General features: G+C 37.4%; 2 protein-coding genes across 3 annotated transcripts; one reads left to right on the top strand and one right to left on the bottom strand.

Moving 5' to 3' along the window:
- Window positions 1-18,219, top strand: MCPH1 (Microcephalin). Of its 2 annotated transcripts, XM_045742373.2 has the most exons (10): window positions 1-68; window positions 1,657-2,877; window positions 4,992-5,134; window positions 7,073-7,228; window positions 8,453-8,608; window positions 9,853-10,004; window positions 10,704-12,245; window positions 14,958-15,198; window positions 16,601-16,714; window positions 17,160-18,219. In XM_045742373.2, exons 2-10 carry the CDS (start codon window positions 1,692-1,694, stop codon window positions 17,355-17,357), a joined length of 3,888 nt encoding a protein of 1,295 aa, XP_045598329.2. In that variant the 5' UTR covers window positions 1-68; window positions 1,657-1,691; the 3' UTR covers window positions 17,358-18,219. The 2 variants fall into 2 exon arrangements, with proteins under 2 accessions (XP_045598329.2, XP_069178680.1); XM_069322579.1 differs by lacking the exons at window positions 14,958-15,198; window positions 16,601-16,714; window positions 17,160-18,219 and adding an exon at window positions 13,462-14,433.
- Window positions 17,694-26,798, bottom strand: Nprl2 (Nitrogen permease regulator-like 2). Its single transcript, XM_045742374.2, has 5 exons — window positions 26,756-26,798; window positions 24,834-25,569; window positions 24,107-24,295; window positions 21,816-22,012; window positions 17,694-19,701 (listed from the first exon to the last, which is right to left on the bottom strand). Exons 2-5 carry the CDS (start codon window positions 25,563-25,565, stop codon window positions 19,398-19,400), a joined length of 1,422 nt encoding a protein of 473 aa, XP_045598330.1. The 5' UTR covers window positions 25,566-25,569; window positions 26,756-26,798; the 3' UTR covers window positions 17,694-19,397.
- Between the last annotated feature and the right edge of the window lie 239 nt (window positions 26,799-27,037).

Consider the following 27,037-nt stretch of genomic DNA (forward strand, 5'->3'; position numbering starts at 1 on the left):
GGCGGCCTTTGTTTGTCAGTGGTTAAGAAAGACCCGCGAGCTGTGGTGTGTTGTTGATCTGGTAAACTGCACGTATCACCAAGAAGTTATTGATCTGTAGTGTAACTGTTGCGAACTGCACGTTGTTGTTGTTGTAGTGAGGTTGTGGTGTGTGTGTATTGTGAGTTACGGAGGCTAGAGTGATGTAGTTAAGTGTGGGAGATGTTATCAGGGATGCTGCATCAACATGAAGTTTGACAGTGACTTTCTGGGACCAGCTGTGACAGTGACTGACCTAAGGATCACCCTTGTTCCGACTGACCTGAAGGTGGCTCTTATTGGTGACTTATGATATGAGGGTTGTTATTGACCTAATGATGGCCCTTGTTAGTGACTGATCTGATGGTGGGCCCTTGTTATTGACCTAATGATGGCCCTTGTTAGAAACCTGATGGTGGCCCTAATTAGTAATCTGATTATAACACGGCAAACCACCATTCTTATAACGTGGCGAGTAAACGTATGAACCAGCAACCTTTTTTTTTTACCCAAAGAGGTTTTGGAATAGCTGCATCAGGTGTAAGGAAACTTGCCACCTGTGTCTCCACTTACTTGATGTTACTTTTGCTGGGTTACTCACTTATCACCTCACCTGCCACTGTTACTTAATTACTGGCCACAAAGGAACCCAATCCAACTCGGACTAATGATGTTTAGTTAGCATAGGAGCCATGGTATATACACTCAATTTGCACCTATTTACTTTATCCCAACACTGCTCAGGCCAAGGGCAGACAACTAGATAAACAACTCACTACATATATTGTCAGAGACACAGTGATCACCACTTTCCTTAATTGTGATCTTTTGATAACACTAATTAACCTGGGAAGGAGTACTTTAATAATTAAGTAAATCAAGCAACCTAGGTGTTATTGGTAAAGAGGCAAGTAACAAAGTAAAACTTATGAAACTATTAACTTATAAAAGTCAGGTTGCAAGAGAGGTCTTTGGTGGCATAGTGGTAAGACTCGCACCGTGCCTCGCTAACTATTTGGTGAAGGTTGGCCAAGGCCTGGCCAGGGAGGATTGTCTGGGTGCCAATCCTTAACTGTTCACCCATGTTCACCCAGTAATAATTTGGTACCTGGTTGTTAACTGATTGGTGGGTATGTTGTTGTTATAGATTCAGCTACTCGGAACAAGTTCCAAGTAGCACGGGCTATGGTGAGCCCGTAGTGGACTTATCTGGTACAGGAGCGGTGTTTGATAGGGGTGGGTAGTGTTCCAAGGAAAACTAGTGGGCAAGGCTTACAATGAGATTTGGGAAAGGAAAACTTTCAGCCTGTTAATAGGAGTCAGAAGTTGTCTATTCCTGTACCCACCTATGTAAAAAAGTCATCACCAATATGGTGTATATATACAAAGAACACATTTTCTTTAGAAATGTAATTCAAATGCAGATAACAAAGTTCCAAAAAATTACAACATTTAAAAAAAATGGAAAAAAATCTTTTTGATTATGGTTAGTGGTACTATATTTAAAATATATCTTTTTAGCACTCATTTTGTGTTACTTGGATCATATTTTCCAATCACTGTAGATTACATATACCATCCTGTAGCTATACTGTAATAGCATACATTACTAAAGAAAATTTTTCTTCATAATTTCAGGTTTTGGATTTACAAGATTCGTTTGAATATCAAAGATGAAGAAAAGAGGAAGAGGTCGACAGAAAACTCCATTAGGGTCCAAAAAAACTTCCCCTGATCTGCAAGATGTCCTTTTCAATCCACAAATGAGGAATAGTACTGGTGCTACCTCATTAGTCGTACCAGAAACACCTACAAATTCTAGTACGAGTGTAGTTACGGGCTCCACCTTTACGTCTGTGATGGAAACTCCAGATGATGAATTACTAAATATTGTAAATAACTGTGTTACCAATGCAGATAATAAGAACCATGAACATAATGAAGCTGTTGTACAAAATAGTGATCAAATCAATGAAACGAATGATGATTCCCTCACATTTGCTATTACACCAGATCTTAACTTGGGCAGAACTAAGAAACTGTTGTCTATTTTGGAGTCTGAACATTCTTTCGCAAAATCCCTCCAATCTCAACAAATGAAAAACAGTTCAATGCTTTTTGGTCAGAATAATAATAATGAAAGAAGAAGAACAAGAGTAACAGAGAGAGTTGGGATGCTTTCTCCTGTAAAAGGTAAAAAAAGGTTATCATTAGCTGACATTATATTACCATTTGATCTTAATAATTCTACAAATGGTTCACATAAAGTTAGATCAATCATAGAAAAGGAACACAAGCCAAGGAGATCAATGAATACACCAACCAAACCTCTGCCCACAAACTCCAGGAAAATGCTGCGGTCACAATTACCCAATAAAGGTGATAGTAAAGTCGAAGGTGATAATTTAGAAGTTGGAAAGGGAGAAAATGTAACTTTGCACTTTAATAGTGAAGATCTCCAATTGACTCCAGTAGTCAGTAGTAGTCAGCAAGCTCTTGAGAACACTATTCATGGTATCATAGAGGGACTTGAATCACAAAATTTAGATGAAACTGATCCAGTTGAAGGACAGCCACCATGTTTATTAAATGGTGAAACCCAAAAGCAGCTATTGCTTAGTTTAAAAAAGATGAAAGGTCGGCGTTGGAGTGTTTGTGGCAAGGTAGCGTGTGAAGCACTGCCAGGAGCACAAGCATTGGCACGTAATTTAAATGTGAATCTTGGTGGGTCTAATAAGGCTTTGTCATCTGACATGTCATTGCCAGATAACAATCCTGAAAGACTGAAGAAGGATAATTGTGATGCTATATCTCGAGAACCTGCAAAACCACAACCAGAACTGAAGTCAATTTTGTCAGGTGAGATGCTTCAGACTTTGATTTGTTAATATTTTTAAAACAATTTGGGTATTAGGCATTTGTATATTTTTAAAATTTTCCATCTAACCATTTTGACTGGTTAATACAGTGATGGCCTCTCCTCTTGCAAAGGTCGCTGATCTCTGATAGTTCACGTGGATGGACTATGTTTCTTCACACTGCCCTAATATTCCTGTTCTTATCCTGTTTTTGTGTCCCTTCCAAGTGCTATATAGTCATACTGGCTTAGTGTGCTCTCCTGAAAATTACCTTGCCCTCGTGTTAAAATGTACCAGTGGATCATCCAATAAGGTTAGCAGACTTCTACATGTTACCAGTGCTAGGCTTAGGCTCCGCTACAAGTACCTCTGGGAGTTGGCATCATCTGTTGATGTAGAGTTGACCAAATGTAAACTTTGTCAGCAGAACTATTCACATACTTTGCATTATTATATAATGGGATGTGAAAAAAATAAAGGGATTCAGAGATAACACCATCAGTGGTGTCCAAGAAATGTGTAAGTACTTCATTCATAATGATGTACTGCAAGAAATCTTAGTAAAGTATCCAAAATTTGCTTACTGTAGCTAATGTATGCCAACCCATCCTCCTGTTTATATAGTAGTTTTTTAACTACAATATGTGTACCAAATGTACTAAGGAATGAGATAGTAGAATTAATGTACTAAGGAATGAGATAGTAGAATTTTGAACAAATTCTACTAGTACTCATTTAATAATAGAGTCCAAAAAATGAAGCAAAAACACAATCTTAAATATTCCAAGGCCTAATCTAGTACACATATGTACTATACAAGGCCTCAGATAGTGTATATTAAGTCTAAGAAGGTTAAGTTAGGTTAGTTTAGTTTGTCTTTGCAGCATAACAAAAATCTTTTTCTGGTCTAAATTCAATATGTCTGATTTCTACTTTCTAATTGCATTAAACATCAGTACATGTACTATGGTCCTCATTGTCACTATAAGTACACTGTGCTACCCAAAAAGGAGGATGGGCAGTGCATGAACATTACTGTAAAGCTGCCGCCCAGTTGGGTAGGTGTGGAGCAAGACTCGTACTGTACAGTAATTGCGTGACTCACCATAGATGTAAAGTGCCTTGTATAGAGACTGTTGTGAGCCTCTTAACTCGCTTGTGATATAAAAAGACTATTGATATGTATTTGTGTATATGTATGTATATATATGTATGTATATATGTATGTGTATGCATGTATGTGTGTAATATATATATGTACAATGGCGTCTCGATTAACGAGTTTAATCCGTTCCGGCTCTGAGCTCGTCATGTGGAAAACTCGTCTTGCGAAATAACAACAAAACTGTCGTTGGAGGTGTCCGAGAACCAGCTTGAACGCTAGTTAATCGAGCGAAAGCTTGTCAGTCGAGACATATTTTCTGCGAGTGGCTTGCTCGTTACTCGAAATGCTCGTAACTGGAGCCGTTCGTCACTCGATGTTCTATTGTACAGTATATGTATGTGTATGTATGAACAGTATGTGTGCATGTAATACTAACAATTGTGTAACTTGCTTCACAAGTTTGTCACTTGCTTAGCTAAATGAACTATGGGGTTCAGTTCCTGAACCCATTATGTGCCCATGTAACACTTTCCACCACTGCCCATGGGATGGGTATGGGGTGCATAATAAGTAAATTAAATGGATTCAGATATACAATATATTCATTATAATTACCGGGGTAGTTGTTTTAAATGTTGCTTACCCATATTTAATGTAGAATTTGTTTAAAACATACATTTCGAGTTTTTCTCTCAAAATACTGTACAGTACCTTATTCATTTTCATGCAAAGCAATTAGTAAATCAAATACCCAATTGAAGAATTTGTATATACAGACAGACTCGTAGGGTAATGTACTATTTGGCAATTGAATTCTGTATATTGTCTCCTCATTTTTAATTTCCAATACTGGATTTTCCTGTCACGCTTCATTTGTAATGTAATGTAAATACACAAACTTAATAGTCCATTGTCTAGTTTAATTAGATTACAGTATATGTTATATGTCTTGTTACACATGTATCAAAACAATTCTTGTAATTAAATTGTTTGAAAACTTTTGCCTTCAGGTGTTGTTGCTTATGTAGAGGTTCGCATGGAGTGTGATAATCGTTCTGCAGTCATTAAAGAACACGTGCGTGCTTTGGGGGCAGAGGTGCAAGAAAGGTTAAATGCATCTGTTACCCATGTTATCTTTAGGGATGGCTCTAAGGTTCGTGTAATTTTGTTCTAAGTTTGAGTTTCTGCAGTCAATAGATGATCTAGGTCACAATATCAACATTCATATCTTAATATCTTCAAATAGGTGAATAAAGTTTTACAACTAGAAATAGTAAACCCAAATCAAGCTTGAATGAAGCTCATGAGTCTACATAATCATAGTAATTTCCTGATAAGTAAGAATATTCAGACTGAGATTATTTTGCTTAATTACAGTACTATAGATTGTTATTATTCTGCCCTACTTCTTCTTTGAAGGATTTTCAGTTGTTTAGTTTCACGAGTGAAATTTCTGATGTTGTAACCATTTGACCTCTCCTGTGCTACTGTCGGGGCACTGTGAATCAAGCCATAATGTAGGCTGATTCAGATTTTGTTCTGCTTAAAAGGAAATTGTATTTTTTCCCTGGACTAATTACAATTTCTTGAAGCTGTAATCCAATGATTTATGAAGTTCATTATCCTGCTTCTCTTGTAGGTATAGTAATCTAGTGCACACATTATGGTCTAGAACACATTCAGGAACGGACACATACATCATTGATGCTTCAAGGACTATTCAAATGGCTCATTTAAAGGGAAGGACAGGAAACTATCAGGAGAAAGTGCCAGGGCATTATGACTATAGCACTTAGACGAGAGCAGGATAAGGATTTGGGATTGGGGAGGGGAGAGGAGGAATGGTGCCCAACCACTTGGACGGTGGGGGATTGAACACCAAGCTACATGCAGGAAAACTACCAAAGATGAGTCAGTCCAGCCAGGATAACAAACACAGTACAGTACTACTGTATATTTATAATGGCCTGTGCTCTAACTCAAAGGAATGTAGCCCCCAGCTCTTACTTGTGTAACCTAATCAAAACAAACTTCCTCTTAATTCTGAACTATACCAGGTGGTAAGCCATGTCCAGCTCTACCAACCTTATATACAGCTTGATTATGCTAGTGGCAAGCTTACAGGCTGGGATCAGATCTAAACTAAGTATTTAAATTTTACTCAATGCATCGTGTCACTGATGAGCGTTCAAGTTTTCTAGTTGGGAAACCTGCTAGGTCTTGAGTCTCAGTCACTGAGTGTTACATATTTGCTGGTTTCCTCTGAAGTGTTTACCTGAATTAACATCAGCTAGAAAGTGTCTAGCAGTGTAGTTTCTTGAATAGATTGATAGTTAACAAAGATGGGTCCCTGAAGCTGTGTTTTAGTAGAGTGATTAGGTGCACTATTAGCTTCTGCTTGAGTTGGGTTTGAGTTTGTCTGTATATCTGGAATTTTAGACATCATATCTAGGGTCTCATCAAATGCCATTGCAGGTTCTTTCTGTACCCTAAGGCTAGGTCACTGGTTCCATAGGAATGACTCTGTACAGTGGAGGTTATCAATAACAATGTCTTATACTTTCTCTTTTTTTTGGGGGGGAGAGCAATTTTCATTATGTAAAAGGATTCTGTACCCTCTTTGCTGTAAGATTTATGGCTAAAGTTAATAATTAAGGAGAACTTAAATTGGTACACCCTCCTTGCTCTTCAGTTTAGGTAAAATACTAAATGTTTACAAAAGATAAACTCATGCCAAAAGATGTAAGGCAAATTGTTGGGCTTCAATCTGTAACCCTTTGTTCTTAGAGTTGATTCTTTAAAAAAAAATGTTTGTTGGTTCGTGTTGCAGTTTTGTATGTGGTGATCGTATTACATTTTTTTGCCTTCTGTCGGTTAGCTTCAATATGTTCAATTCCTCCTGCCTCTCCTCATAACACTTGTGTGTACAAGTAAATCATATGTTCCAATTGGTAATAAGTTTGAAGCCAGTAACATGAATAATAAAAGATAAATCATTTCTAGTTTTAACTTACATTGTAGGCTATAAAACTTATTATAATATAAATGTATTGTTTCTTTGTTTTAAAATAATATGATGTGATTTTTCCAGACTGTTTTCAACCGAGCCATGAAGCGTGGACTACACTTGGTATCATCGTTGTGGGTCGAGGCGTGTCGCGAGCAGCAGCAGCGTGTGCCTGAGGCACTCTACCCCAGCTGCTCAATTGAGACCTACTCAAAGCCACTTCTATCTGCTAAACTCAGAGTAGGTATAGTTTTGTAAATACTGTATATTTATTCATCAGCTGGGTCTGTCTTGCACAAACACAGTACAGAATGCAGGGGGATACAGCTTTCCATTTTATAAATTTTTTTTTAGAAGGTAGCAGCTAATGTCAACAGAATAATGTCAACAGCATTTGAAACGTTTTCATATTAAAAAAAAATGTTCATAAGGAGGTATTTTTGAAATCTGCAACTTTATGAACAAGAGGGCAATAGATTCAAGCTTAACAAAAAAGAATTTATATTATCCTATAAAAAGTTGCACAATTCACTTTTGTGAACTGTATAATAGATGGACGGGATACATCAAATGAGAGGATAGAGAATGCAAGGCAATCAAAAGCTTCAAAATGGCACACAGTAGTGTTAGAAAAAATAATGGAAAATGCAGGACAACATGAGTATAGCAATCATCCTTTTATTACCCTTAGGTACTTGCACACTTACTCACCCACTCACCCTCTACACCTTCACCCACCCTCCACACTCTCCACCCACTCTCCACACCACCTCTCATCCTCCACACACCTCACCAATCTACATATATGTAGTAATAGGCATAATTGATTTAAAATACAATACTGTATTACAGATTATTTAGCTGAGTAAGCAAGTGGAAGGATGTGTTTATCATTTGATGAATTAAAAAAATATATATTATTAAAATTTAATTATCAATATAATTATTTTTCTTGGAGGACAGACAGTTTGTGTATATACTAGTACAGTACTGTATACGTTAGACTTGTATCGAGGTCCCCCCCCAAAGTCAAGCTACTGGCCCTCCCAAGGATGCCTCCCTACAACAGTTGGCTAAGTTCCGGGTACCTATTCATTACTAGGTGAACACAAGCATTTGGTGATAGGAAACATGCCAGACCATTTCTGTGCCGTCTGGCATATGAATCCGGGATTCCCGATTGGGAATAGACTGAACCTAACTGTATTACCGAAACCGATGGTCTGCAACATTTCTGGTCACTTGGGTTCCATTCCATCAAGGTTGCAATGTGTCATTTCCACTTTTCTTTATGTTGGTAATATTGGTTTTCCCTTTCTCCAGAGACCCAGTCACCTTTCTCTTGTATTGCTCCTTCACATGTTTTGCCATCCTAAAATATACTATAATTTAAAAAGTTAGCATTAGTATTTCCAAACAGTTCTTTAAGAATAACTATTATGGTATTGTATTTCCTTTTTCCAGAGGCTAAGGTCTATGCAGCCAAAAGAGCTTTCAGAAGAAGAAAAGCTAGCAACTGCTCGTGCCCGCCGGCGGCTCAAAGCCGTAAGCTCCCCATCAGATTCATCTGCGTCAAGTAATAAGCAGTTTGCTTTTCCATCATATAATTCTGAAAAGGAGGTAAAAATATACTTTTCAAAATGTTTCCATATTTCCTAGAAAAATGTGAGAATGATTGCTAATATTTTAATTATGTTTAGATTATGTACTGAATTTAATGATGAGTTTTAGCAACTAAAGATCCATATACGTACTATACTATACTGTACAGTGGAAATTTGGTCAATCAGAACGAATCCAGTGACAAATTGGATGCAACAGAAACTATGTACAAACATTCAAGGAATTCTTGCAAGACTGGAATTGTAGTGCCAGGAAACAAATTAATAAAATATTATTTGTTATTTTATAATTCAGGCTTTTGAGATGATATAAAATTTCCTTTCTGAGCAGGACACTTCAGTATTTCCTAAGGCTAGGTCACTGGTTCCATAGGAATGACTCATGACAGTCCGAGTAAGGTGACGTGCTGCACTAATGCAACAGAAATCATGTAAAACATCCTAGCTGAGTTGTTACTGATGCTAAGAATGCACTGGAGAATACCTAGCCCAGAGTGACCACAAAATGTTTACACATAAACACTCAAAGCCGCCTCATTTGGCATCACATTAACCACTGTGTAGAGCTCTTCCAAACTGGCTGCTATTCTTCGCCTTCATCACATGACAACATCCATGTCAGTGCTTGGTCCACGGCCTTGAACCCTTAAACTGTTTCTTATGTAAAGAAAAAGTACACATAGAAATCTGGTGAGGAAACTGCTGTTTACATATCCTCCACCCATCTACATGCCTTGGACTCGTTTGTTTGAAATAATTACTAGCTGTGGGGGTATCCTGACTTAAGTCCATTTCATTTTGTTTTTCCATCTACTGCTGTTCATCTAAACATGAGTGGCATAATTACACATGGTCTATTTAGTGTGGCTAGTACCAGTTTTTTACCCTTCTCTTGTCTGCTGCACTCTTGGTGTTAGTGTATGAACAAATGACACAAGTGACATGTAGTATGTATACTGTACAAGAAATGTATGATTAGGAATACCAAACAAGCCTGGATGGTGGTGCACAAACTGTTAGAAAATGAGAGGAACTTCTTGGCAGGAAAAGGAAGTGAGTGGAGAGTAAATGTGACATAGTGGCAGTGGTGAATAGTGAATGTGGCTGAGAAATCCTTTAGTGAGAATGATCCTGTAACTCTCCTACAGAACTCTCTTCATGAATTAAGTATCCAAAAATATCATTAAACAGTCATAAAAAATTATGTTCTCACCCTAGTGTTGAAAAATGTTGACTTTACAGGCTGTAAACTCGCCACTGTTTGGCATCAGTCATCTTTTGACCCCACGTCAACGCCAGTCTGTATCGTCTGCATCAAGTGAGGATGACGAAAACAATTCAGAATTTTTGTCTCAGGGCATCAATACCCCACTCGTAAAACGCCTCTACGATAGGTACGAACAATTATTTGTTAAAATTATATGTTCATATACTGCAGTTTAAGTTTATATTCATTTCTGTTGTAAGCTCTTTGTTTGCCTTGAATAAGAGTAGGTGATAATTTAGATAAGGACACAAAAACATGGCAGCACACCCATGAAGCAACCCGTCCTCTTAAAAATAATGTCACTTTTCGCTGGTATGCGCGCTATGGCCAAATTTGGACGTAATTTGAAATGAAATCGACTCACAAAAGTGACGTACTGTTCCGTTTTCTGTTTGAGTCGTCCGGCATACTCGGCAAGCTTAGAAAAGGATTCTTTCCATTAACGTTTTTCATTCCCTTTTGAAACTTCATGAGAATTTCCTGCCCACCTAACCTATCAGAGGACCCTTAGCTTACTGTTGCTGAAAAAAATCCAAAATTTATATTTATTTTTTTTTCATTTTCAAATTACGTCCATATTCGGCCATACGGGCAAACGGCCAAAAGCGACGTTCTTTTTAAGAGGACAGGTTGCATGAAGAGCTTAATTATGAATATACATGGTATGTGTTGCAAGCTCTCCTAATACACCTGCAACATTCCCAAGTAATGGAGTGGAATACATCATTGAGCTCTACAAGAAAATAGTTGTTAATATTTGAGTAATAATGTGGAAAAAAATTCCTGATAAATTTTGAATTTAATGTGGTTATATTTTTTTCTTCAGATTCTTTTCTCCCAAATCAGACGGCAGTAACACAGGCCGTATCAGAAGCAAAGTTGGTCTTTCCTTTGACTCCTCTTCAGAAGATGTATTTTGTGGAAGTGATGAAGAGAGATCAGCAAGAGGAAGGGTAGAGTCTTCAATATTAGAAAATGAGGAGAGTCGGCTGACTATTGGCAGTAAAACCCAGTCTGATGAAAGTGTTAATCTAAAACTAAGGCTGAGTAATAGCAATAATAATGTTGAGGCAGAAGAAATGCCAGTTAGATTAACTGCAAAACCATCAAAATCAGAAACAAACTTTGTAAATCCTTTGCAAGATGAGAAGGGAAATATTCAAGAATTGGTTTATAGTTCATCTTCGGAATTTGAAGATTCAGAACTCATCAAAAGTAGCTCACTTGTGGCAGATGCCAGCCGAGGACAGTGTGAGGGTGAGAGCACGCCTGCACGCTGTGGTAGTGGTGATACACCACCCTCGAGGCCAGACAACTGTTATTTTAACCATAATGATACAAATATTGAAAACAAATCTCCAGTGAAAAGAAAGTCTGTAACTTCACAAGAGAATGCTGTATCAGAAGTAAATGAATTAATTACCAAGTGTTTAATTGGGCCAAAAGAGAAAAAAAGTAGAATAAATGCTGAAGAAACACAAATGAATGTCAGAATTACAAGATCCAAAACAAAATCTTGTAGTAATAATAATAAAAGAATAGTTAAAAAAAAAACTTCAGTTTTAGAAGTTGAAACACAGACATCAAGAAGTTCTAAAAAAAAAAAAACTGATGTTAATGTAACATCAGAGAAAGAATCTTTTAGTTTTGACTTCAGCCAAAAGACATCTGAATGCAATAACTTTAGCAATAAAGACTTGAACAGTGACAAAAGTAACTCCATAGAAACAAGGACAAATTCTGTTGACAGAACCAGTATAACCAACTCAATAGATGACCAGCATTCATTTATCCCAGATTCCCAGAATACTTTTTTCAGTTCCTCACAAGCTAGGAGGAGAAAGCTACTCAGTGTGGATGTGTTGATGCCATCTCAGGAGCTTATAATACCGGTTACTCCAGATGGTCGTGACAAAATTATACGAGGACCATACGCAGGCCTGCAGATTAAGGGTGCCAGAACCCAGCGTGCCGCACTGAGGGATCAAAAAGACAGAAACTCATCTATGCCACTGCCACGTAACCACAAAAATTCCTTCCGTAATAGAAAAAAGTCAGTTGAATTTACCTCCTTAATTAAAGGGCCAAAATATGAGCCTACATCAGAAGAAAGAGAGTTTGTGTATGTGCAGTCGAACAGCTCGTCTCAACACTCCTTATGTAAAGAGGCGAGATCAGATGAGGATGAGTTGTTCTCAAGTTCTGGGGATGAAAGCATATTCCTGGAATCAAAGATCCGCCCACTTCCACAACCTAGAAAATCAATAGAAGAATTTCAGCTTAAAAATGGCTTGAAAAGAAGAGAGAAGAAAGGTAAATCTAAAAGTGGCAAGAATCCATCTATATGCTTTACCAGTGTGCATTCCAAGTAAGTATTGCAGCAGACTTCGTTATTTTTTATTTAGGTTATTGAGCACCATGTTTCTCCAGTGTATCATTTGCCAATTATTTCACACTGAAGTCCCCAATTACTGGTGAGTGGACAGATCAATAGAGCAAATAAATGATGCCCAATAGCCCAACCCCTCCCAGGATTGTGATCCAGGTTCTCTTACGTGTGAAATGAGTGTGCAAACCACTACAGCACAAGGTACTTATCTTTTTTTCAGTATTAAATGGTTTATCCCTGCTTTACCATACTTGTTATTTTTTGAACCCTCAACTTTGAATCACTTCATGTAACAACCACTTCAATCAAGTGTAAATACAGCACCTTTTGGTGGAACAGTTAAGTGGCTAGTCCCACTTGCCATGCAAGTGAGAATGGTCTGGGTTTGAATCCATTGCAAGGTGGGAAAACTGGGGTTTATTCCTTCACTGTCTGGCCCTGTTCACCCAGCAGTAATAATTGTAGACATGGTTGTACAGTGATTAACTGATGGTGTTCTGGGGAAAAAACAAGTAGGGAAAGGCATCAAATAAGCTGTGGAAGGGATATATTTTAATATTCAAACAAAGAGTCAAACTAATTCTACTCGTGTTCCCTCTTAGAGTAAATAAAAATTAGCATGTAGAGTTGGTGTCACACACAACCTGGCTTAGGAAATCTGCACTGTGGTTGTTAGTGTAGTGTTGAGGGTGTCAAATTCTTATTGAATGTTGTGATTACGTATTAGTATAGTAGTTGAGCAACTGAGGAAAGCTATCTATGCATGGAGTATATTACTTCTTATTATGAATGGATAATGACATACACAATGATAGCTAAATGTTGTTATTGTTGTATTGTAAGTAGGGTGAGAGAAGAGCTCAACCTTGTGAGACGTGCTGAAGTTGAGCGGGTTAGGTGGAGGAATTACTTGGAGAATGTGTAATGCGTGATTTTTTATGAATGAGGAAGAAGGGTCCAAGATGGAAATGAGTACAGTATGTCTGTGAATATTCATGCATTATGAAAACCTGTTAAAATATCCTTGTTAATAACGAATTTGCTTTCATTGTTATTTCAGAGGCTAAACTTTGCTATGTGTAGTTTCAGTAGGTTCATTGAACATATGTTAGTTGTATTCACATTTTTTGTTTATATTCATTAATGTAGTAAATATTGATGTATGTTGCACAATATTGTTTCACGTATTTTGCAGAAGGCATTTTGTTATGAGCTATGCATTGACAAAAGACACCCAGGGGGAGACATAGAGTGTACAGGACACCCGGGGAAACACATGGAGTGTACAGGGCACCCACAGACACACACAGAGTGTACAGGGCACCCACAGACACACACAGAGTGTACAGGACATCCAGGGAGACACATGAAGTGTACAGGACACCCACGGAGACACACGGAGTGTACAGGACATCCAAGGAGACACATGAAATAGGCAGTTGTAATTTTTTCTAACTACAGTAGATAGAGAAGTGCATGCCACTTAGTATATAAATAAATCTTGGATACCTTGTGTTTCATTTTGAGAGCTTCTCTGCATTTTTTGACAGAGCATGCCATAAAAATAATAGAACAATTTATTTGCTGTAGTGTAAAATTTAATCTTCTCTAACCCTGTTGAGCTGAGAAAAATCTGTAAATAATTTTCAATGATTCTGTCGAGTTTTGTGAACATCTTTAATATCTATTGTTGTCCTGTTGAATATTTTTTTTTTTTTATCATGGACAACTGTTATTTGCCAATACTGTACTATTATTCACTGTCATGTATAATATACATATCATAATTTTCTGTTCATTATTTTCTCTATATTAGGAAGTTTAATTTCTGATTATTTAACTACTGTATATAACTAATCTAAACGAAATTTTGCATTGTATTTTAAAGGATTTTGATACCTGATATTTGATGGGTTTTATTATGAGTATTTTTAACCTTGCTTTCCTATCCTGTCTACTGTTAGCTAATACTGTACTTCCTCATCCCATTGCTCTCACTCTGGCATCCTGCATGATATTTAGCACCTCTTGAATATCTTACAACACAGACAATGTTAAATAATCTTACTGGCTTGGTGCCATCTTTTGATAATTAGTGTACCTACTTCCTCACCCCATGAAACTGGTAAATGGGGTGATAATAATAATAAATTATATACTTGTATGATGTACTGAGCCTCTTTCATTCCTTATTGGGTATTCCCTGAAAGGATATCTAATATTTTCACCAACCTGGTTTTTCCTAAAATATTAGAATTGCGTAATACAGTACAACCTTGATTCAACGAATGATACGGGACAACTCCAGTACGTTGCAACCAGAGATGCCTCTATGATGCATACACACTGTGGGTTAATTTCACTATCGCCATCATAAACATAACCACAACAACCACTATTACTAGTACATCAAATTTTCACAACCATTTATTTATTTTTATTTATTTATTTATTTATATATATACAAGAAGGTACATTGGGATTGTGAGGATACATAGCATAGTACTGTAATTACAATCTTGTAAAGCCACTAGTACGTGCAGCGTTTCGGGCAGGTCCTTAATCTAAGAAAATCCATCACCATCCATTCCATCACCATTATCATGACACCCACCATTACACCTCTGTCTTGACAAGACTTCATTAATAAATAAAAATGTATCATTTATTAGCTAAGTGAATTGTCAACAGAGAAATGGGCAGCCTCATTTCAATAATTAAGAAGCTAAGAGGCTACCGAATAACAGAGCACGTCAACACCAGCACAACACATGTAGTGTGTGGAGCGTCCCGGCGTACGATGAACCTTCTGTTTGGTATTGCCCTCGGGTGTTGGGTTGTTGATGTGTCTTGGTTGTATCAGTCCTTAGAAATGGAAACTTGGGCACCAGAAGAACCGTTTGAAATATTTACGTTTTCCCCAGGAGCTAAGGTAATATTTTTTTTTAGTTTTTGAACTCAAATCTCACAGTTCTATTCCACTGTAGGCGATGAGTCACAATAACGTGGCTGAAGTATGTTGACCAGACCACACACTAGAAGTTGAAGGGTTGACGACGTTTCGGTCCGTCCTGGACCATTCTCAAGTCAACTTGAAAATGGTCCAGGACGGACTGAAACGTCGTCGTCCCTTCAACTTCTAGTGTGTGGTCTGGTCAACTTCTATCCCACTCTTTGAAAATAATGATTTAGTATATTTTCAGCTTTCATTTAATATTATCATCATTATAGTCATTTTCCAGCATACTGCACTGCCCAGTAGGTTACCCAGTAACCTACTGCTCAAGTACAGTATCAGTCAAGTCAGATCTGCCCAGGTCCCCCTGAAGCAGTCTACCACATGGTGGGCTCTTTATAATAATAGGTTATGGGTTATTTGGAGTTCAGATTACCTTTGACAAAAAAGCAATTTAAAATTATTTTCATTTTTAACTTGTAATCAAATACAGTATACTGTACTTAAATTTGATATATAGTATACAATAATTCTTGTGTAATAAAGAATGTAAATAGTATCACAGCATTCATATGAACACACTCCTTACTGTTGACGACTGCAAAATTAGCATCAGAACACAACTTTATGACTGCCCTAGACTAACACTAAAGAGAAATTTTTTTCCTTACTAGTAAAGATCGCAATAAGGTATCTATTATAACGGCAAGAAAAATTATTAGCTGGATAACGAGAACCTTTCCAACAAGAGATCACACATGACACTAGTACTGTACTGTCATCACCATTGTAGAATATTGTTACATATAACTGAAAATCATTAAACTAACAAAATTACACAATGCTCAGATTTGCTAACAGACCAGGTTTCTATAATCTGAATTATGTCTGGATGTGTGGAAGTATTTGCTGAAAAAAGAAAGTTGATGCACTATTGTCATTTCTAGCCGGTCACATTGTTTTCAGTATTTTGGAGCATTTAATAGCAAATATTTTAGGAGACTTGCATCTTTGGAACGAAGATGCAAGTCAAAGTTACTTGTGTAAAGCACATGATTATTCAACACAAGCTAGGCAGAATGTAACGATAGTATACAGTATTGATAAAATTGTTTACAAAAGAATTTTTGTGAAGTTCTTAACCTTCATTGGTATACTGTATCTTGTAATTTTATTTATACAATATGAAGTGCACTAAATGCATCTCTACTTTTATTTAATTCATGTAAAGGTCACCATGAGCAAGATTTTGAAATACAGTAATGCAGCCAAAATTTAGAATGCAATATGTATTGCCATATTTAACTTTAAGATCTAAATCACTAATATATTTAAGACTTGACTATTGTATTCTGTATTATCGCCTCAATGTTTTTAGATTTGTCGGGAACAAAAACAACGACAAGGCACCTCGTACAAACAAACACTTTTCTCCGGAGTTGGCAACATCTTCGTTCAGGAAGGTTGTGTACCTCCATCAAGTCAACTACGGGTGTGTACAGCTCAATTAAATCCTCTTGGTTAAGTCAACTTCTGAGTGAGTGAGTGGGCTGTCATCTGTGAGTCGCATCACCTGGTGATGCCTCAACGTTCATTTTGATTGCTACACTTTTCTCATAATGAGATGTACTGGATTTTATCCCCAGTTTCATTAAGGCAATTTCACAATGAAGTGAATTTTCTCAAAAGGTCATGTTAATTCATTGTTACATGGGGGGGGTGAATATTTTTTTTTCTGGGTATATTAATGTTAAGACTCTGAAAATCCTAGATAATAAAATCTGTTTCTCTTACAATATAGTGATCAATATACTGTGTATAATAAATAATGTTGAACATATTAACACAAATATTTGTTTAGATGCTCCACTTGTATTTCATTTTCTTCGTTTAGTATCTAAAAGATTTTTCACGAATGTTTGTTCTCTCTCTTGCAGGACCTGTTGCAGCTGTGTGGTGCTGTAGTGGTCTCAAATGTTCGCAGTGCAAATCTGGTAATTGGCAAGCCTACTGCTGCAACAGAAACGAGAGGTAATTTTGCTAAAATCACTCACGTCTCGGAAAAGTGGGTATTGGACTCGATACAGTACCATAAACTTCAGCCTTTTCATCTCTCACCAAGTCAGACTACGTAAAGCTTAGTACACTATGCTTTGGTAGCCTGAATGGCAGTATGTCGTCTGCATCAGTAATATTGCCTTTAAAAAGGTCATTAATCATTAAAACTAAAGCTATATTTTAAGTTGTTCCCTATTGTCATAAAATTATCACTTCAAATCATTTTTTCAAAACCAATACAATACAATATTGTGTAAATTTGCTCCCAAATGTGATAGTGCTGTTTACTAAAATTCATAAGCAGTAAAGTTTCCCCGAGTTTGTATAATTCTGCATTAAAACAAGAACTCTGTGACAGTAATCACAAAATGTATTATTATTAAAAATTAAAATGTGATAATTAAAACCATTACTTTGCAAAATAGCTTTGCTTCATGCCAAAAGAATTCAGTTTATTTAAATGAACAGAGAAAGATATGTTCTTTGGAGTGTAGCACTTGACAAATGTAATACAGTATATATATAATATATATATATTTACATATCTACAGTAATAATATAATTGGAGATGTACCACTATGTGACAAAACTATATATACAGTATACTACAGTAATAATATAATTGAAATGACTTACTATTCTGGGATGCTTCCTGGTCAAAAACAAACTATTTATTGTATGTTTGAAATATGAAGTATTTATTTGTATTAGTTATGGTATTGATAGTTTAGTTCATTATGACTTTTGAAATGCTGTACATTCATGGACAGAAAATAATTGTTGTATTTGTAAAAAAAAAATATATATATTTGTATATACAACTGCAGTATTATTTATAATATGTACAATCTAAATTATATTTGTAAACATTTTGGTTGCGTATAAAAGCCTTAATACATTGCTAAAATCTTGCCTCTAAGTAAAACATTAAAAAATTTATCACTTTATGTTCATTCTCCTCATCACAACTATTTTAAGCCGGTCTCTCATGATACTATTCTCTCACGTATCAGTCACCAAGTATGCTTGTGTCAATTTTTTCATTTTGAAGTTCATATAAATTTTATTAGCATGCGGCTACATTATCTTTTCCTTATGCCTTTTCATATTTTAGCAACTATATAAAACTCTACCAGACATGGCCTTGTTAGGGACAGGAAGACCGGGGCTTGTAAAGGCACTCTTCCCTTACATTTGCTGTTTTTCCAGGTGATTGAGGTCAGACCAATGTTCTCGGTAAATTTCAGTAGGTAAACTTTGATATATTAATCTTCAGATGAATAATGTTTTGACTACGTGCATTAAAGATCTTGCAGGAAAAGCATTATCTATAAATAATGTCTTGAGGTTATCTTGAGATGATTTCGGGGCTTTTTTAGTGTCCCCTCGACCAGGCATCCACCCCCAGGAAGCAGCCCGTGACAGCTAACTAACACCCAGGTACCTATTTTACTGCTAGGTAACAAGGGCATAGGGTGAAAGAAACTCTGCCCATTGTTTCTCACCAGCGCCTGGGATCGAACCGAGGACCACAGGATCACAAGTCCAGCGTGCTGTCCGCTCGGCCGACCGGCTCCCCTGTCTGCCTTTGGTATTTCTCAATGTTGATGATATAACTTTGTGCTTGCTTCAAGCTTATTGAACAAGTCACAATAGCTTGGAAATTTAATTGTGGTTAATTTTTACAAATTATTTCAAAATCTTAAAACTTCTAATTGGTTAATTTGCTAGCTTTCAGATAAATACTGGGGTGGATAGCATGCAACATTTTAAATCTCTCCTGTTATTCCATTATAAAAGAAAATGCAATAATGTAACAAAACATTATCCATTTTACTGCATTTATCATAACACGCTGGTTATGAGTTTATTATTTCTCATAATAATATTTATGAGAAGCCTATGTCTTCATACTTAAAAATTGATTTAAAAATTTACACAAAGTTAAGTCTTATAAATATAATGATTGCTAATCTATACATGTGACAAGACCTAACAACATCTCTAACCAAAAGATCTCACATATATTCCAGAGCAATTTGTGACAGCTGGTCAACTCTTTACCTGATATATGAGTAGCAAGTGGATGTTTGCATTTGTTTGTTTGAAGATGAACTTCATTTCCATAAAAGTAAGATATTTGGATCCCTTTCTATTTTGTCATTTAGTTCTTTGAATGTTAGTCCAAACTTACAACAGATTTCATCATAGGAATGTCCTCCATTACACATTGTATGGATTACACTGTGTTTGGTTGGAGTATAGTGGGGATCGCCTGAAGGCAGTAAAATAGGATAGCAGTGCAGACGGCGGATCAGTTCGTGTTGCAAGCCAAACTGAATTAATTTTCGTTCGTCTATATTAAGAGCTTGAGGATTGAATCGAATACACAGGTCTCTTACTGTTACTCCATACGTCATGCTGAAAAATACCATTGGTATTGTTAAGTGATCACATAATAAGCATTTTATTTTACTTAAAATAGGAAAATTTTAAAACTGAAAATTGCAAACCTCGCCACACGTACATATAAATGTTGCTAATACAGTAACTAGTAGTGTATTTTGTGTGAATAAACAAAGAATACATAATTTTGGTTTCGAAGGGTGACAGTCTACAATGTATAAGAGCAATTTCATGGAGACAACAACTCTACAATGAAAATATTTTCATGTGTACTTAATTTCAAATCCATTTTGTCTTGAAATCCCTCCGCATGGCTAAGTCACCTTAAGATAGTGATTCCCAACCAGGGGCTCTGATTGCTTGTCTGGGGTTCCATGAGAATTTGCGAAAGCTTGTCTCATGTATTGTAACAGTTATATAAAAAAAAAGATGGTTATTAACAGGTTATGTTAATAAATCAGTTAAGCATTTTGAAAGTTTTTTTAGTTAGATATTCAATTTTATGTAAAATTATTAGAATCAATGTTACTCTACTGAAACATTATTTTCAATTGTGAATATATTATAAAAAAATATAACTTGTTACTTACAAAGTTGTTAAAAACAATTGCATCAATGCAATTACAATTATATATACTGTACTGTAATATGTTTGTAACCAGTAAGCCAGATGTAAAATGAATTTTTTTTTTAACAGTTATCAGTAAAAATAATAGGCAATAAAATATTTTTTGAATAAAATATTACAAGGGTAGATTAACCCTACTGCTTTACAAGTCTATTTTGTAATTTACCTGGCAAACTTAATGAATGTCAGCCAGGTATGGATTCCCAGAGATATCATAAAATATTTCAGGGGTTCCTCCAAACAAGAAAGGTTGGGAATCACTTCCTTAGACCTATGGGCTCACCATAGCCCGTGCTACTTGGAACTTTTTGTTTCAGGTAGCAAATCTTAAACAACAACACTTCATTAGACAAACTGCAGTTACCCTTTCAAAAAGCGGCTTATGTTGAATATGAATACATTAAAACAAAAATTATATGAAATCAATAAAATTATAAAATATTTACCTTACATCACTCCATGTAAAAAAAAAATCCTCTGTCAATAGTTAGAACAGATCATTTGCTGCCTTTCACTGAAACATTGTAATACTCTATTGCATGACAATAGTGCTAATGTACAGTATTGCTTAAGGTTTGTCACGTAAGCAAAATAAGAACTGTGTACATAGCGTTTACCTGTAGGGACGGGTGGATACACAGCATCCTTCTCCCTCACATCAAAAGCCTAAGCTATTCCATCATAAATAAGGAAAAACATAATTGTTTTATATTAATGCAAGACACAAACAACATTGCAAAGTTATGCCACGTGTACTAGGTATGAGGGAGGAGTGGTGGTGATGAGGTAGGAAGAACAGACCATCCAATAGACTACAACAACCAACCTGTTCATGCTATTTTCATTAAATAAAACATAAAATAATCCTATACAACATTCATTAATTTGAGTAATATAAAGGGATTAAACAGAATATATACTAATTCTTTTACTCTTTTTGTAAATACTGACTTTTAGAGTTGGGGAATAACAGCATTTTTACACTGATGCGCAGTATTTGTCCTGCATGTTATCTAAGGGATACAAATATTATGTCTCGCTAAAATTATTCATCCTTCTGTTCTATTCCTAAACCTTCACTGAAAAGTTATAAGGCAGTACACAGATTAACTATTATGAGTGCAAATGATTCTGTCATAATTCCAAAATATCATGCTGAATTGCAAGCGTAGATGCCTATACGCACACCCACACATAAAATACTATAGGGGGCCTCGTAGCCTGGTGGATAGCGCGCAGGACTTGTAATTCTGTGGCGTGGGTTCGATTCCCGCACGAGGCAGAAACAAATGGGCAAAGTTTCTTTCACCCTGAATGCCCCTGTTACCTAGCAGTAAATAGGTACCTGGGAGTTAGTCAGCTGTCACAGGCTGCTTCCTGGGGTGTGTGGGGAAAAAAAAAGTAGTACTGTAGTTAGTAAACAGTTGATTGACAGTTGAGAGGCGGGTCGAAAGAGCAAAGTTCAACCCCCGCAAACACAACTAGGTGAATACATATTTACCTGCAGTAAAGCATCAAAATATGGGACTGCTGTGGTCGTGAGGAAAAGGTTTTGCAGACTGCACGCTGGCATTCCTCTTGGAGCTCTCGATCCTCATACAGCTTCTGGATGCCAGATGTAACTGTGTATATGTTTGAATACTGGAAGATTGGAAGTAGTTGTACTTGATCATAGTACAACAGGTTTTCTACACATGCCTGAAATGTAATATGTTATGTGAATGTACCTAGGCTATATGTCCAGATAATTAAAATCCTTTATACTTTCACTTATACTATAATGCCCAGGTACATAACGAGTAGGCCTATATAGTTTCACACATTCTACGTATATAATGATGGAAAAAAAAAGCTGAAAACACTGACTGGGTGTGAATGTGCTTCTGAATTCAGCCCCATATTTTTCACATGTTAATTATTTGTTAAATACATGCTCTGCAAAATACTGTAGTGTCAAGTATGCAACTCCAATTTGTCATTCATTTAACTCTGGTCACTTGCACACACCACTGCCTACTCAAACATGTCCTGTAGGATATGTTAATTTTGTATACTTAACCCTTAGACCGCACAAAACATATATAGACGATGGGAGTAAGTTTACCAAAACCGCGCAATACATATATAGACGATTGAGGCTCTAGTGCACGATTTTAAATGCCCCATGAGGGATAGGGGCAGCTATAGTCCAGCCACGACCGATAGTTACCAGACACCACCTAGAAAAAAAATCGTGGGCAACATTCCCTGGTGTGAGAGCCTCAGTACTGAGTGAGCCACCAAGGCTGGTGCACGCAGCACGAACTCACAGCACCGCTGTTCAGCTTGTGACCACAGCATTGCCTAAAAATGTCAAAATATATATGTACATGCTATTATTTAGCGATGATAGTACAGTATTACAGAAGACCCCTGACTGATAAAACTGACCAGGATTCTGATAATAGCAGGATTGTGGTGATATTTAGCATTGTGTCCAAGGTGTGAGGTGTAATGCTGAGGGAGGGAGGGAGGTGGCGTTGTCTTTTGACTGTGTGTGGCTACCTTTCATTTACTGGATTTATCATACCAGCTTAGTGGTTTGCTATGGTGAAATTAAATGTAGATACTTATACAGTGGACCCTCGGGTTACAAGCGTCCCTGTTTATGAGTTTTTCAGGTTACGAGCCCGATTTGTTCTGAAAATTTGCATCAGGATACGAGCATTGCATTGGGTTACGAGTTTGTTGATATGCAATAACTTCAGGTGCTGTCAGGTGCTGTTAGGTCAGTCAGGTGCTGGCACAGTGAAAGGTTGTGTTAGCTGGAGCTCTGGAGTAACATTATTATTGCAATAATGGAAGGATTAGTGAAGGATTTGGTGAGTCTGGTTGGAGCTCTGAGAGCAGAGATGGATTCCCTGCGGGAGGAGGTACGACGGCTGAGACTTCGGGAGGAAACGAAGGAGGAAACCAGTGTTGACGAGACCTCATCGTGGAGAGTCATGAAGGACAGGGGTCTTAAGAAGACCTTGACAAGGCCGCCTACAGATGCCGTAAGGACAGCAAATTCATTTGCCGTGTTGGAGGACGAGTGCTGTGGTGCGCCTGCAGCGAGGAAATCAGCGAGGAGCGGCGGAGCGCAGGCCCCTCAGGCTGCTCAGAAAGTTAAGGAGGAACCGAAGCAAATTTTGGTTGTGGGAGATTCCCAGGTGAGATATTTAGACAGAACGTTTTGTGCCAGAGATAGGGGGAACAGATTAAGGGTTTGCTATCCGGGAGCTGGAATTGGTGATACTGTATTGTTGGAAACATGAATGATATTATGACGGGAAATGGGAACAAACCCATTATTTGTATTAGTGCAGGGGGTAATGATGTTGGGCGAGTTAGGAGTGAGGAACTTATACAGAGATTCAGGACAGCCATTGAATTAGTTAGGAGCAAGGGAGGAATCCTGATCATATGTGGCATTCTTCCAAGAAAGGGAGTGGGAGTACTGTACTTCCAATTACTGTATACTATTCTGTAATATATTTTCCTTTAATGCTTGCTAGTCTCTATAATGTATTTCCCAACTTTTGATCTATTTTCCCCTCATCGGAACAATCAGTTTGTTTTCCAATACAGTACATTAAGTTAAGCACTCAAAATTTTTTATCTAAATCTTTTTCAGGATCAATGGAGATATGAATAAGAGAAAAGGAATGGTAAACATGAGGTACAACTAAGCTTCATAGAAAATTATTACAAAGAATTAACCTTACAGATGTACAAGCTAAACTAACAATAAAACAGCATAACATAACGCACCTTCACCAAGTTATTCTCAACATCTGCGGCAGCAGCTATTTTGGCAATGTGAGAAAATCCATCTATATAGGGTAGAACTTGCTGTGTGGTCAGGTCCCAGTGATCACCACGACTGTACACCCGCTCCGAAATGAGGACCGGCACGTGGTGGTCCAGCACCCGAGGCGGGTCCGGCCAAATACCCACAACCTGTAGAATTCGGTTAACATAGAGTACATAAACTTCGCTAAGGTTCTTTGGTGTCCGCTAACCAACAGCCTTATCCTTGGTGTATTGAACACCTTAGTTCCTGTACAGTCGTTAATTTTTTAATTATCACTGATGTACATATACAAAAATTTAATTTTTTTTAGTGCAATAATAATCAGATGTTCAGTGTCATATAGAATCGTTTACCATCTAGTTTAACTGTGCACAAGCACTGAATCATAAATCTGCAATAAACTGAAGAAATAATTATGTTATTTATAATCTATAAAACTATCACTAGTCATATGACTTGTGCCTCCAATTCTAGCACTGAAAAGGCTCATATGTGCAGTTCCACTGTCAAAGAGACAATAGTACATTGCTAATAGATAACAAATCATGCACTGAAATATCTAATATTTTATCTAGATCAGTTATGTCTCAAATTTGTTTGACAGCAAATCTAATAAACCATTTAAAATGGCATTTCTAAACAAATCAAACTGAACAATGCCATATATTATTAACTAAATATTACCTTCAAATGAAGGACAGATGTTGTTGAACAGTCTACTGACTTGCGCCGGATTTTCGTCTCTGACTCTGATGGCTTTCGAATTCCTCTGAAGATGGAGTCCACTTGTCGCTGGTCACTGAACAAGCTTAACCTCCTCTCGTGCCCATCATAAGTGATCTTCCCTTCAGGCAACTGATGTCGTCTCTCACTATAAAGACTTGGTCTGCGTTCTCCTTTTTCTCCAGTTTTGCGTTCTATATTTTCATTTAAATTCGGTTTCGGCTCACTAAGAGTAATTGTCACCGTGCATCTTCCCGTGTCATTGAGTTCCTCCAAAATGTGTTGAAGAATACCTGGCATCTGCTCTCGACTCTCTTCGGTTGAAAGGAATCCATTTTCTAGCTCTAAATTTTCTAAATATTCAGAAAGTTTCTTTACAGCCGGTTCGTAGTGAACTGTCCGTGCCGTTGAGTCGCACACAAAACACAGGTTGAATATTAAAGCATTTCTTGCATACTTAAAATTTTTAATTTCATTTGGATATCCCGTGACCTTAACACCAAGCACATTGACTGTTATAATTCTTTTAAGAATCTGTGGTTTGGGTATGATGTACACAGAAATAGCATCAAACACCTCCTTTGAAACATAATTTTCGGGGTATTGGTACACAATTTTGGGTCCAACAATATGGTGAAATTCCGAAAGAAAAATACTACGGATCGGTCCTTCTTTCCCAAACTCCTCTGTCATTTTCCTGTTTATGGAAAGAACAGAAATAAATCCATACACAGTACTGTATTATAATTTTTTTTTTTTTACAATAATAGCATAGCTTTATAAATAGTGCAGCAACTTCATATGTTACAAGAATAAAGGCATTGAAATATGAGACTGGAAATGTAGTTTGGTTAGGCTGTCAACTTATAACTCATTACAATGAAGGGATGCTATAATGGGATGGGTGACGGTGAAGGAATACAGTAATGACAGAGGTGAGTGTGAAGGGATACAGTAATGGGAGAGGTGAGACAGGAGAGCTACAACAATGGGAGAGGTGAGACAGGAGAGCTACAACAATGGGAGAGGTGAGACAGGAGAGCTACAACAATGGGAGAGGTGAGACAGGAGAGCTAAAACAATGGGAGAGGTGAGACAGGAGAGCTACAGTAATGGGAGAGGTGAGACAGGAGAGCTACAACAATGGGAGAGGTGAGACAGGAGAGCTACAACAATGAGAGAGGTGAGACAGGAGAGCTACAACAATGGGAGAGGTGAGACAGGAGAGCTAAAACAATGGGAGAGGTGAGACAGGAGAGCTACAACAATGGGAGAGGTGAGACAGGAGAGCTACAACAATGGGAGAGGTGAGACAGGAGAGCTACAACAACGGGAGAGGTGAGACAGGAGAGCTACAACAACGGGAGAGGTGAGACAGGAGAGCTACAACAACGGGAGAGGTGAGACATGAGAGCTACAACAACGGGAGAGGTGAGACAGGAGAGCTACAACAACGGGAGAGGTGAGACAGGAGAGCTACAACAATGGGAGAGGTGAGACAGGAGAGCTACAACAATGGGAGAGGTGAGACAGGAGAGCTACAACAATGGGAGAGGTGAGACAGGAGAGCTACAGTAATGGGAGAGGTGAGACAGGAGAGCTACAACAATGGGAGAGGTGAGACAGGAGAGCTACAACAATGGGAGAGGTGAGACAGGAGAGCTACAACAATGGGAGAGGTGAGACAGGAGAGCTACAACAATGGGAGAGGTGAGACAGGAGAGCTACAACAATGGGAGAGGTGAGACAGGAGAGCTACAACAATGGGAGAGGTGAGACAGGAGAGCTACAACAATGGGAGAGGTGAGACAGGAGAGCTACAACAATGGGAGAGGTGAGACAGGAGAGCTACAACAATGGGAGAGGTGAGACAGGAGAGCCACCTCCGTCGTCTCCGTCTCAGGTCCAGCTGCTGTAGTTTCAACCATTTCGTACATATAGCTTATACACATACCTTTTGTACACGTCATTTACTCCATAAACTCTCATTAAAAACTAATATATTTATTATTTTACTGGCTTGCAAGAACTTTAAAAGTACACAACAATTTTTTTGTACAAAATTCTTTGTACTAACATGAATAAATATAAATAAATGTCTCTTCGTATATGTACGAAGTCCTTCCTCGTGACCATAACAAAAGCGGCAGCGAAGATAAATATTA

Source organism: Procambarus clarkii, chromosome 11 (genome assembly GCF_040958095.1).
Source record: "Procambarus clarkii isolate CNS0578487 chromosome 11, FALCON_Pclarkii_2.0, whole genome shotgun sequence".
In the NCBI taxonomy this organism is placed as follows: Eukaryota; Metazoa; Arthropoda; class Malacostraca; order Decapoda; family Cambaridae; genus Procambarus; species Procambarus clarkii.

Excerpts from the sequence above, each read along its gene's own strand:
- MCPH1 (XM_045742373.2), top strand. The coding sequence starts at position 1,692 with ATGAAGAAAAGAGGAAGAGGTCGACAGAAAACTCCATTAGGGTCCAAA. Across the intron at positions 8,609-9,852 it reads CATATAATTCTGAAAAGGAG|GCTGTAAACTCGCCACTGTT; the intron begins GTAAAAATATAC and ends TTGACTTTACAG. Across the intron at positions 16,715-17,159 it reads CTCCATCAAGTCAACTACGG|GACCTGTTGCAGCTGTGTGG; the intron begins GTGTGTACAGCT and ends TCTCTCTTGCAG.
- Nprl2 (XM_045742374.2), bottom strand. The coding sequence starts at position 25,565 with ATGACAGAGGAGTTTGGGAAAGAAGGACCGATCCGTAGTATTTTTCTT. Across the intron at positions 24,296-24,833 it reads CATCTGTCCTTCATTTGAAG|GTTGTGGGTATTTGGCCGGA; the intron begins GTAATATTTAGT and ends CGAATTCTACAG. Across the intron at positions 19,702-21,815 it reads ATTTTGATGCTTTACTGCAG|CATGACGTATGGAGTAACAG; the intron begins GTAAATATGTAT and ends GGTATTTTTCAG.